This window comes from Vulpes vulpes, chromosome 3 (genome assembly GCF_048418805.1).
Source record: "Vulpes vulpes isolate BD-2025 chromosome 3, VulVul3, whole genome shotgun sequence".
NCBI classification, from domain to species: domain Eukaryota; kingdom Metazoa; phylum Chordata; class Mammalia; order Carnivora; family Canidae; genus Vulpes; species Vulpes vulpes.
The window spans coordinates 68736415-68749907 of NC_132782.1; the positions used below are offsets into that span (position 1 = coordinate 68736415).

The 13493-nt window shown below is 43.5% G+C and overlaps 1 protein-coding gene across 5 annotated transcripts in view; it reads right to left on the reverse strand.

Annotated features, from left to right (window-relative positions):
• Positions 1-6510: 6510 nt before the first annotated feature.
• The window catches only part of SEMA5A (semaphorin 5A), a 472307-nt gene continuing 465324 nt past the window's right edge, over positions 6511-13493 (reverse strand). For 4 of the 5 annotated variants that reach the window (XM_026017648.2, XM_072752696.1, XM_072752695.1 and 1 more), the window contains 2 exons: positions 12083-12294; positions 6511-9126 (listed from right to left, as the gene is read on the reverse strand). In XM_026017648.2, coding sequence (XP_025873433.1) covers positions 9007-9126; positions 12083-12294 — 332 coding nt within the window. In that variant the 3' untranslated portion in view covers positions 6511-9006. The remainder of the gene's footprint in view (positions 9127-12082; positions 12295-13493) is intronic. The other variant, XM_026017649.2, reaches the window with a different exon arrangement.

Below are 13493 nucleotides of genomic sequence, written 5' to 3' on the forward strand. Positions count from 1 at the left end.
ACCACCCAGGACACACACACATTTATCGTTTATCAAATGCTGTCTTGGGTCAGTTCTGGTTCTGACTGTGATTGCAGGGGTGAGGTGAGAGCTTCAGATGCTTCCTAAGAAAATGGATGCCAAGCTGGTTAATGAGAGAATAGCTTGGCAGCATTGTTTTGTTTCATTGTATAAACAAATCGTATCTACTTTAAAGACAAACCAAGTGTAATTCCAGAAAAATAATACTATTTTGGATATTGTTTTAAAGACAATTTCCTTTTACATTAAATAGCTACATTCCTGCGGTCAGGACACTCAATCATTTCTGCTTCCTTCACAAGGTGCGTGCTGGGAGACACTTTAAATGGAAGTTTACATTATATATTTCAAATGGGTCCAAAAAAAGTACTTTAAGTTGTATTTCAATTTTATTTTTTTTAAGAACAAAGTAGACTCTAAAAAGAAGAGCTGGTTACATTAGCATTGTGTGAGAATGTCTAAGTAGCAAAATGGATCTCTCTAAACACAAAGATTCTGTGAAATAATAACAAGAAAATTGTGACACAACACCTACTTATTTTACTCACTTTCTAAACTGACAGCCAAACGCAGGTTCTTCACAGAATGTTATAAAATTCTAATATTTCATAAACTAGAGATATTCAGATTCCAAACTGAATTAGTTGAGAAAGGGACCTGGGTGTTATTTAAAAGCAAAGCAGAAATCTCTCCAGATAATGCACAGCTAGAGCTAATAAACTCCTGGACAGTTAATGTGTTGAACTGGGGGAGAAAAGAACTCCCCACGAAGCTTTAAGAAATTATTCTTCTGGGACTCTCTTCACATTAAAGGACATACAACCTTCTAATAGGAGAGAGGTCTTTAAACTGTGCAGTCTGTGTGACCAGGGCAAAATACAGATTTTTAAAAATTTAAAAATTAGTATTTCATTTTTTGGGTTAAGAACAGTTTAATAAGAATAACATGCTTCACTATATATTTTTACTTTATTATGTTAATTTTGGCCTCCATATTAAATGGGCTTTATCAACTTCTTCGTCAATTAAAAATTATATATACATATGAAATTATACATTTTTATACACATGTGTATATACATATGCGTATATACAGTTGGCCCTTCAACAACACAAGTTTGAACTGTGCAGTCCATTTATGCATGGATTTTCATATTTTATTAATACAGGACTATAAATTTTCTCTTCCTCATGATATTCTTAATAACATTTGCTTTTCTCTAGCTTACTTTATTATAAGAATAAAGTAGATAATACACACAATGTAAAAAAAATCCATGTGTTAATGGACTGTTTCTGTTATTGGTAAGGCTTCCAGTCAACACTAAGCTATTAGTAAAATTGGGGGGGGGGGAGTTCAAAATTATACAGGGATTTTCAACTGCAGGAGTCAGTACCCGTAAACCCTGCATTGTTTAGCTGTGTACTGAACAGTTGCAAAAGATAGAGCGAAAGAGGTAAGGGGATCTTGGATCTTGGATATTCCAAATGAAATGTGGCTCTCACTCTAAAGTGGTTTTCCTGGGCCAGGTATCTTTTATGTTCACGTTAGCTGAAAGTCAGCTTTCATTCTAGAAAAACCTTGTTTTATGCAAGAAATAATGGAATATGATGTGCTGGACAGAAGATGAATATAACTTCATGAATTAAGCATCAACAGTGCCTGATAGCAAATCCTAGTAAATTAAAACCCTGTTTGGCTTTCCTTGTCACATATGTCCTTTTGCCCATGGAAACATTTCTAACACTCCTTGACTATATGGTAGGATCACCGTGAAACTGCTGGGGGCAGTCTCTGGTCACCACTCCAGAGGCCTTGGGGTCTGAAGAACAAACAGGAGCTTGCTAGGGGGTTTGGCCAGAAGGCTGTCCAGGTCTCACTCTGATGAAACTCACTCCAAGGTGCTGTCACACCCTACCACATCTGGGGCAAAGGGGCATAGAGGCAAGAAAACAATTCCACTAAATTGTTTCCTAAATGGTAGGATTTATTTCAATGCTCACATACAATTGAATGAGACAAACTATTTACATAAAACATAAGTACAAAAAATATAATACAATTTATACTGTACATAATCAGGATTCTCTTATTTTGTCCCAAAAAATGTTGGCAGATAGAGATGGTGCAGAGGGGATGCTATGGAGGGAGATTGCACTCTTAATGGAACTCAGGATCATTCTTCATGAATTTATTGTTTAAAAATAAAGATTAATTGGTCTGGGTTATAGAAGCTGGCAATTCACCAAGAGCAGTGAGTGAGCATGGCATTTCCCCTTCCGTAATAACAGCTCATTTTATCTTACAAATATGTTTGCTCTTCTCGGAGTTGGGACATGCAGCAGGTGTGAGTTGGTTTCTGCTGATTGGCAGGTAACCCTTGACCCTCTTCTTCTCAAATTTCCATAATTGATCCAATGCAGCAGCTCATGAGCTCCCTGCCTGGGATGCCACAGTTGGTATCTCAAACTAATTTTTCAAAGCAATGGATCTGTCAGGTGTCATTAAACAATATTCTTGGGTATAGACCTGGACAGCTCTCAAGTGAGCATTTAAGACCAATGAATTGATGAACAGAAAGCATAAAAGGGAAGACTACCGGAAAGTCGCATTACACATTTCTAACAACAAGGTTTCAAGTGAAACCTTGAAACCAAATTTAAGGACTGAAAAAGAGTGCACCCAACGGCCCAGTGAAGTAAGTTCTGGCAATCCATGAGGATTCCAATAGGGCAACTGGCACTCCATTTCCTCATTCAAGGAAGGGAAAGGCAATGCTACCTCATCTAAGAAGCCCCACTATGATTAACACATACTGTCTTTTAAAAATTAATTTTAAGGTCAGTAACTTGCTGCAGGTTTACCAAGGGCTGAAGTTGGCTTTGGAGAAGGTTCAGTGAAAAAATGAAACAATCCCAAATAAGTTTATTTTGTGTCACAAAACAGCAACATCAAATTAACACAGAAAGAAGCATTTAACATTTTATAACATTTTCCAAAGTCACGTCAAGGGGTGCAGCACACAAGCTTTGTTACCCACTTTTGAAGAATCCTACAATGGATCAAGTTGGTGCATTTTCTTTGCAGATGGTGTAGAGTTTCAGCGGGGAATGCAGGTGCTCACGTTGAAGCTTCATCCTGTGCTTTCTTTCAAAGTACAGAAGTTCAACTTTGATTTTGGCCAACAGTCATGCTATACGAAAAAACACCCTTAGTGGAGAAAATACTGTTAACTTTCTTAACCTAAATTAAGGTTGACAATTTTGTGTACTTGTGAAACAATTTTGATATTGACTCAAAAAAAAAAAAAAAAAGCCCACAAAGTTCTAGGTGGTTCTCATTCCATTCTGTATCTGCATTCAGCTGTCAGCAGCCTGATTTTCCTGTATCTCTCAACTTGCCTGAAGGACAGTAACAAAAACTACCTTCTAGAGGCAGGGCATCATCCCTGTGACAGACTAACACTGTCACTAAGGTGTTTTGTGGACGATGTAAAAGTAAAGTGATGTCACTTTCTGGAAGGCAATAACCCGAATTCTGAACACCTGTCTGCACCTGTTCTGATGCCACACGCCCTCCCTGGTAGGGGGCAGACATCACATCTGTGATGTGTTCCTTGGCCGTTTTCTATTCCTGAGTTCAAAGAGACATAGAAGAATGATTTTCTTCAAAGTGTAGCCAATCAATCCTCTGCTTCGCACTGGAACCACTAATATCCAGAGGAGATGATAAATCACCATCTTAAACAAGGCACTGGCAACTTTTTATAGGAAATGAAACTATGTGCACTAACAGAGGATGGCTAACAATGCTCTCTTCTTAGCAACATGATAGTACAGTTTGGCTTTTTCAGATTCAGATTTTGCTCCCAGCTTATATTTATCGCACATTTGAACCAGTCTGAACTACCTTTTGAACTACCATTCACCCTCCATTTGGACTATTTGGCATTAAGGTGACATGAAGCTGAAAAAGAACAGGATCATGTTCCAACTGCTGTAAAGAGACGGAATGGATGGTATTGCCTGTCCAAAATTTGGTTTAAGAAGTGCCACAGAGTAGTTTTCCATCTCTACTCTGTTCCTTCCAGGTTTTAAAAATATCCTTAACTATTTACCCTCATCATGTCAATACAATAAAACCTGTTTGCCTGAACAAAAATCAATTCTGACTCTGGTCATGGGTAATCAGCTTGATTGCTTTCTATGGCAGAACCAGTATGATCTTTTGCAAATACTATGAGGCAGCTTACACTAGGAACTATACATGCTGTGTCAGGCTCTGCATTCAGTTTTGACGATGCTCTAAGTCTCCTGTGCAGTGTAAGCTATGTTTTCAAGAGAGAACAATCTCCCTTCCTGATGCTTTTGTAAAATGTACCAATATTTTGATAATGTGACATATGATAGATGAAAAAACCTTGATCCATCTGTTCCTCAAAATAGGTATAACACATCTTCAATATAAGTCCATAAAAAAAGGAATATAGAATAGTCATCATAGAAATCCCTGCCAATAATCCAACACTGCATCTTGTTAATTCTTTTTCAGTTTCTGAAAGGAAAAGCAAGGATTCTAGCAACTTATTTCCCTGTGTTTTACCAGGTTAGCAAAACAGATAATATGAATACTTTGTCAGTATACGTAGAATTACAAAGAGCCTTTAAATCAATTATTATTAATGACCTCAGTAGGGAAGAACAGCAGAGATAAATTCCACAATGGTTTCTGGTTTCCAAATCTTTTATCTTACATGGCGATGTGCTGTGCAATAATTGACATTCTATTTTGTGCATTTCTCTGGTCAAAGTGACTGTAACTTTATCTTCTCCCATTTCATACCCATCGTCCAGAGAAGCAAGGTGTTCAGAATGGCTTTCTGTTTTCTGATAACAGATCATCCTAGGTACTCAAATTTGCAATGGTGTGTCAACATATTATCACCATGTTGCTGTTGACATAATGGAAGTTGCTGTGACATAATGGAAGCAGTAGTAGGGATGTATTGGGCGTGGCAACGCAATCTGTGAATTCCACTTTGTATCATCTTAAAAAGAATAGCAGAGAGTTTGCATGAGTTGATTTATGGTTCCCATTGTAATTCCCACCTTCACAAACATGGATTGTTGGAGGCTTAGGGACAGTCCTGCTCTGTGGAGAATGGCTGCTTTAAGGCAGAAGCATTCCCTGTACCCGCCACTGGTACCTCTCGTCCCTGGATGGGTGCCCCAGAGCCATCCTGTGAGGCAGAAATGCTAAATGCAATGGAGCTGCCCCCATTCGCCACACACCAGAAAACCCCAACGGAGTGTAAAGGACATCCTGCCGAAGGTGGGTTGACAGTGCTGGGGACATGTTCATGATTTACTCTGGAAATAAGTAAATATCATAAAGAAGCATAAAGCTATTGGTGAATTCCGACACTATCAAGACTGTATCTTCAGTGCGCATTAAGGGGGAGTTTATGCAGCGATTAGCTGAGTGCTGACCTGACACACTTACACCTCCCGAGCCCCGTCCACACACAGGAGTCCCGCAGGTAGCCCGGGGACACGGGGCCCCCCCTGGGCCTCTGTCCCTCATTGGAAGCGGGTCCGACCACGGGTTCTCCCCAGGCCCCCGGGGGACCCACCCACGCTGGGCTCGGGGTCCCACGGCTCTCACCCACCTGCAGAGCTGTAAGGACCTGCGGCCACCGTCGGGCCACCTCCTGCCCTTGGACGGTGGGTCCCGGGCCCGGCCTCCGCCCCGCCCCCGCCCCCGGGACCCGGGACCCGCCCCACGCTCAGCTCGGAGCCGCCGGGTCCCCACGTTCCCAGCCCCCACTTCCCACTCGCCTCTCCTCTCCTTGGCATCACTCGGCCAGTCCCTGGGCCCGGACCCGGGTCCCCCCTCCCCTGCCCCCGCCCCCGAGCCCGGTCCGGTGGCCGCGGGGCTTCGCGAGGCTTCGCGGGGGCCCAGCTCGTCCCGAGTCCCAGCCCCGGACTCAGGGTGACAGCCGGGCTCCTCCGGCCGCTGGCCCACAGCGCTCCTTGGGGACGGGGGGGGGGGGGGGGGGGGGGGAACGGGACCCTGCCCCTGCCCCTGGGACTCCCTCCCAGAGTGTGAGTGTGAGCCCAGAGCCAGGTTCCTCGGGAAAACCGGGCCAGCTGCCACCCTATCCAGAAATAGCCCTCCTGATTAAACCGTGACTATTGGCATTTGATGTTAGGTTCAGAGAGGGTGCTGCTTGTACTAGGGAGGAGGGAGGAAGGAAGGAAGGAGGGAAGGAAGGAAGGAAGGAAGGAAGGAAGGAAGGAAGGAAGGAAGGAAGGAAGGAGGGGAGGGAAGGAAGGAGGGAAGGAAGGAGGAAGGAAGGAAGGAAGGAAGGAAGGAAGGAAGGAAGGAAGGAAGGAAGGAAAGGGGAAAAAAATAGAATAAGTCATTTAGAAATTTAAAATCTGACCCAGAGAAACAGCAAAGCCCGCAGCCTCCCGGGAGCTACTTTCGGGAGGAGATGCCAGCGAGGTGGTAGGCACCCCTGCAAAAGCCCACCTGGGGCTCAAGAAACAACCAGAGGCATGGAGGGGAGGCACACCCATGAGCAATAGCCACACAATGATGGAAAAGCAAAAGTTACTCCATAGCTTGTTAGAATATAGTTAAAATTACTCTAAACAAATTGAAATTCTGTGAAATGAGAATGTGAGAGAGACAGACAGACAGAAAGAGAAGCCAGTGCAATTTTGCTCTGAGTAGAGAGGCAGGGAACAAAAATCAGAGCATTTCTTTGCCGTGCTAAGTTCCTGGAGGTATGTGACTCCATGGGGAGGGTGGGCACTGTCCCCAATCACCACAGGACACCGACTGAGGTCCAGCGTGGATAGCATTTAGAAAACATTTCTAATCAGGTCCAGGGATGCTTTCTCAAAATATTAGTATTCTCTTTCCTAAGGGAAATAAAATGACCGTTTAAGCTTAGAAAACACTGTAGAGAGGGATCCAAAAACAACTGTGATGTGCTTCGTGGTAGGGACATTTTTCTTAAAGGAAGGTGATGACACTAGTTGAAGCATCCAGTGCAAATCCAGCTGGGGGACAATGAGGAAACCATCTGGCTGAATTTCACCTCCTGAGTCCAGACTTCAGCTGTGTGTGTCCAGACCAAACAGTCCCCCCACAGCAGACCAGCCACGCAGGCAAGAGGCAACATGAACTCCCTGCTGGAAACACCCAGAACACCATTCAGTTGCAATCTATCAGACCTCCTGGAGACCACCTGCCATTTAAGCTTGACTTTTTGTAGAGTCGCTTCTGAAAATTTGGGTGCATGAGAATACTTTCAATACAGCGATACTCATGACTCAGCATGGGATTTTTTTCCCCCCAACACTTTCTGAAATTGTTTCTTTACATTGGATAGGCCACAAACACGTGTGCTGATAAGTCTGCATTCTTCAATGCCCGTGCTGTGTATTTCCACAAATCTGAAGGTTCACTGTGCAATAAGAATGTTTCACCATCCACACAGGTCTTTATTGCAATGCCCAAGGGCATCGATGAACAGTTTCAATCCGGTTCTGACTTTCAAACATTATTCAACCAGCTGCCATGTATTATTTATCAGCTGTTTATGAGTAATTCATCTTGCTGTTTTTCCTTGCTGGGGACCTCTATGAATAGTATTATAACACTCTGAAATGCTTAGCAGTGTCAGTGCTCAGAACCACAGGGATCACTGAAAACCTTACGTCCCTGCTTTCTCCAGGTACATCTTGAAATGCTCTTGCCTCCATGCAGGAGAAGAGGGAGGGGTGGAGGGGAGGGCAGCATTGAGATAGAAACACAAGGCACCAGAACCAAACATCTCCTCCTTGCCTGACCTGGAGGCAGCAAATGACAGCTGGGTACTCGGGGAGCACTTCAATATGTACAGCAATGGGCTGCAGAAAGCCAGCCTTACGCATCAGTAATGCTCTGGGAAGTGGCTGACTACTATACATGAGTTCTATCGGGAGATAGAAAATAAAAAGTTGCTTCTCCTTAAATGTCATTTCTTTCAATCCTTTCTGTAACATAGGAAATAAAAAAAGTTGGTTTCCATTTTATACTTCAAAGTATTTTAGTGGTTTTATAGATGTCTCTTCAGGATGTTACTATGGATCGGACAGGTGGGCTTCCTGGCCTACCACAGGGCGAGGAGCTCCCTGGAATGCTGTGAAATCCAGAAGTGAGAATATGGCTAGCCTTGCAGCATCGTGCAGAACGCTGGACCCTTCATCATGTCTGCACCTCTGGTCTTCAAGCTCACCTCCACCAGGGATAACACAGTAACTGCATCAAGACCAGTGTGTCACACCTCATACCATCACCTCTGCAGACACAAGCAAGGGTGATATCCTGCCTTTGCTCAGGTGAGAACCATTCCAAGTCCAAACACGCAAGTTGTTTCCAAGGATTCCACGGACTTATCCAGGTTGGGAAGATGGGAGATCCATGGTGAATAACTATACAGCCACATTCATATCCTTCATTTTATCAAATACTATGGACCTAACACTCCTTATGGAGGGAGGGAGATTCTTAGTTGAAGTGTCTGTTTTCTTGAATTAGAACATCATGAAGATTTATGCTCAAAAGCAGGAAGACGTTCCTATTTCTAAAGACTCCTTTCCCATGTGGGTGGCACATATATTAAAAAGCTCAAGAAAACAACTGACTTGTTAGAAAAATGGACTGAACACAATAAAAACAAAACAAAACAAAACTTCACGCCATGGCTCATTCAACAATGATCAAGCATTTAGACCAGATTTTCAAGACATCATATTTAGATTTTTGTTGCTTTTAAGGATGTCTGTTTTTGGCAGCAATGGGACACTCGTGGCTTGAAATGCACTTGAAATGTATCCAAACTTCATCTCTGAAGCCTTGGAAACATGGGAAGTCATGGAGCAGGGCTTGAGGAGGTGGGGGATTATAAGGAGCCAAAAATATAACAGCTATTAGTACTCATCATAATTATTGAGATCTGTAAAGTAGGCGTTAGAATAGGTCTTCCCACTGAGATGCGGGTTGAAGTATTTGTTTCTTTCCTCTAGGATCAAGTTGTTTTTGTTAAATGCCTGTAAAAAGTAAAATTAAAAAAAAAGATTTAAGAAGACTCCACAAGTAGCATTTTGGAAAGAGAACATAATGAGGGGACGATTATATTGAATCTGAACTCCCTTCTGAGGCTCCATTGTTCAAAATGTGATTCCTCACCTACTGGCTTCCTCACCTTATTTGCCTTACTGAGGACCTGCCTCATGACCAGAATGAGGGTGGCAATCTTTGATAAATAGATCTTGAGAAATCTAAATCTTCAACAAACCTAAAACTCACTAGTGATTTCAAATCAACAGTCGCTTTGAATGTTATGTAACAGTAAAATTTAAGCAGCCTTCTGATTATCATGGACAGGTACATTGAGAAGAGATTTTGAAGGAGCTTATTTAAGTAAATGCATGCGATTTAAAATGGCTTGATTTCTTTTCATTTTCTACACTGTTAGCAGGTGAGCTTGTGATGAGAAAACAGCCATTCTCAGGTGCCACCTGGGCATTTTTCAGCCTGACAAGCCTGCTCAGACCCACAGAGTCTGCACATTTACATGAGGACCTGAGCTTCAGGTTCCCACCCTAAGTTCCTGTTTTGCTTTTCCTGCAGCACCTGTTAAAATAACCACTTACAGGGGCACCTGGGTGGCTCAGTTGTCCAAATCTTGATTTGGGCTCAGGTCATGATCTCAGGGTCCTGGGAAGGACTCAGCATGGAGTATCCTTGAGATCCCCTCTCTCCTTCTCCCTCTGCCCTTCCCCTCCCCCTACTTGGGTACTAAATAAATAAATAAATAAAATCTTTGAGAAAATTAAAAAATAAAATAAGCACTTAGAGCTGAGCCCACAAAACGTGAGCAATGTCTGCCTCAACCACCCTTTAAGTAACAGGTGCCTGCCACCCTCTCTCTGTCTCCTGCTCACTGCTGACCAGGCCCAGAGGACTGCCCTTCCCCGGCCTCACTGGCATGTGTAAGTAATAAACCTTGGGACTTGACTTTCTTCAAGTGAGTGTACTGAAATTGCACCTTGAGTCAAAACAACCCCAGGGTCTCCCCGTCCCCAAAGGGGGAGCTCAGGTGCTCAGGGAGCTTCCTGCTGATACCGTGTAGCTTGTACCTTCTTCTTCAGCCGGCCACAATGTGCATATTCTTAATTTAACACACCAGCTATGGGCCCCCCAAAAGGCTACTCTAGCCACTTCTGACACAGACACCCATCCTTATTAAGTCATTAAAGCCACCTGTGCTTTCAAAAACCTAGTTTACTATGCCAAGTGGAGGGTAAATACTAAAAGGGCTGTAGGATGGTCAGCAGAGGCCAACTGTCCAAGACTGGTCTGGGCAAGGTATCAGAAGAAAGTTCCAGAAGGATCATTAGAGATTAGGCAGCAGTCAGTGCCCTCAAAGCCCTGTGCCCTCCGAGCAGTTAAATTTCTTATTATCTTGAGTGGCTCTTGGATCTTAAGTGGGAACAGAAGACCAGTCAAATTATCTTGAGACATTTGAAGTAAGAACCAAGTTGATTGGTTGGAATCACATTTCAAGGAGCCCCATTCTTGGGATCTAAAGTCTTGTTCTTGTTCATAAAAGGAGCTCATGTTCCTCCTCATACTCCAGAAGCTCAGTTCTGACAAGGTGTGAGGGGTGTGTTATTAGTGAGCAGTGCTTCATTCCTTGGCCCTAGCATTGATTAGCATAAGGTACTCATGGGTTCTGGATCCTGGTGGAAGCAAAGCCCATGGGTAAAAGTCAACTGGCTCTGTTTCTGTCCAAGTGGTGGAGAAGGAGGCCTCGTGGTAGGGGGAAAACAAGAGACGACACTGTGGCTCCCAGGACTCAAGACCTCCCAACCACTTGAACTTGTAAGAGTTGAAAATGTTCCACGTTCCCACATGGGAAGGAAATCAAATTTCAAAGGAAACCATCATGGCAGAGAGAGCATCAAAATGCTCCCTGAGAATGTTAAGGAGAACCATCAATTTAAGAAGAATGTCAAAATGATAATATCCTTCATTCACATGGGTGGTCAGGCACATTGGGTGAAGCAGATGATGGCCCCAGATGTCCTTCCAGCTACACCCCTGACTCCTGTGTGTTATCCCATTTAAACCTCACAACAGAGAGATGATTGTACATATTGCTCTACCCATTTTAAAGATGAAGAAACTGAGGTTCAAAGAATTAACTAACTTGCATTTTAAACCCTGCACAATGCCTCAAATAAAAACCACATTTATTTTGCCAGGCACTACTCAAGGCATTTAGTGTAGCTGTTTCATTTGTTTCTCATGATCTCCCATTTACTGAGGAGAAAACAGGCTCAGTGAGTATGAGTAACTAGCTTTACGTTTACCCAGCTGGTGACTCATGGATGCAGGTCTTCCTGGTCCAGAGCTGATGCCCTTTCCACTCCTTCTTCCTCAGAATGAGGAGACTGGCCATCAACTCTCTACTTCTGGGTCAGGCACTGAATTAATCACCCATTGGGAAAATTTAGCAGAACACTTCACCCCACACCAGTCACATACCATGTAAAGCTGAAGAAATTTCATTATGCAAACAAATTATTTGAAGATAGTTTTTATAATAACATAACAATTTTTCTCAGGATGAACCTGGGTATCAGACTACCCCACCCTGGTCCTCATTACCACTGTCAGATGGGTACAGGGCCTCAGCCCAGAGCTCCTCTCTTTGATAAGACCTCTCTTTGAACATGGGAGGCACAGTGGAAGCAGAGCTGGACATTGGCCAATGACTCAATATTTTCCAGTATTTTATTCATTGCTGTTTCTGAGTCCTATTTGTAACCTATTTCCCAATGTGAGGCACCATCTTTTTTGCAGGCAAAGCAAACAAGGCAGCTCATCATAAGGGCCACCCATTGCCTTGTTCTCCACTCTGTCACTTCAGCCACTGCCCCTGAGCTTTGCCAACAGCCCCTAGGGCCCTTCTTTCACATCTGTCTGCCAACTCCTTACCTTGATAGCTTCCACCGAGTCATACTTGTCCAGTTTGTTGATGTGGTTAGTTATGCTGGTGTTGAGAGGGGCAGGAGCAACAGGGTGGATGACGGTGGCATCATGGGACTGCTGCTGGTACCGTTGGCAGTAGGTGTAGACGAGCAGTGTAAGGAGGCAGCCTAGAATGGAGCTGCTCAGCCCCACAGCAAGCATGTGGAACAGATTGAACTCTGGGAAGACAGCATCAAAAGTGACGGTACTTTGGAAAAGAACACACTACTCAACAGCTCAAAGCACTTGCGTAAAAAGAGAAAGACAACATAAGAGGCCCATGACCTTCCTCTGAAATGTCATCCCCCACAGGGAGCACAGCATATTTTAAGTTAATGTTCTTACGGACTACAATCCGTCTTTTGGAGATCACCTTAATATACTAGAAGCATTTTTTTTTTTCATTAAAGGATTGTATAAGTCTGCTCATCTGTTTCACATGCAGCATGATCTCTGGTCTATGGGGTTCCTAGAGAACATGTTTTCCATGCTTCTTAACAGGTAGAGCATCCCAGCCAATAGCCTGGCTGTGTCCCATGAAAAAAGTGAGAATGCATTAACTACTTCCAGTTAATTGCTCAAAATTACTGTATTTTGGAGACCTTATCAAGACAATGGTTTACACCAAAGAAATAAAAGAATTATATCAAAGGAATAAAATATGATCTTTTAATGGTGATGAAATGACCCTCTTTTACATATTTTTTCTATTAAATAGCATCTTTGAGTTATTTTCCTTGAGTTTTGAATACAAGTTGTTGAAAAAATAAGCAGATGTGGATTTATGTCTCTAATATGGTATTGGCTTGAGAGACATCAAGGTAACACAATGAAGAATTTTGTAATGTCTGAGCAAATAACCACACAGGAAAATAGATGTTCAGCATATGTTGGTAAAACTGAATGAACCGTACAATGAAAGTTTCCAGCCTTTCAGGGAATAAAGACACATCTGGGCAATGCTGAAGTAGAACATGACCTTATTTTTTCTATGCTGGGCTGGCGCCATGTGGCTACCCTGTCCCCTGTGGGTTATTGGCCTCTGGCACCTGTGCCAGGACCCATCCTGAGGACCAGCTTTCCCCCATCGTGTCCCCTCCAGGCACCACCAGGGGGCGCAGTCACCCACACTCTTCCTGGATGTGTCTGTCCATCCTGCATCCAAACAGAACCATTGGAAATGCCTGCTAGGCACACTAGAGATCTCAGGCGAATCCCAGAGCCACAGAGAGAGGCTCCCAGGCTCTCAGGGTGAGAAGCCTTACAAGTTTGTTCCTTGCACCCAAGCCTTGGGGTGTCTGCCCCTCAACTACCCTGGCCCCTGCCTGGATCCACAGCAGATGTGGGGTACCCTCACTGTCCCCATACCCTGACGTCT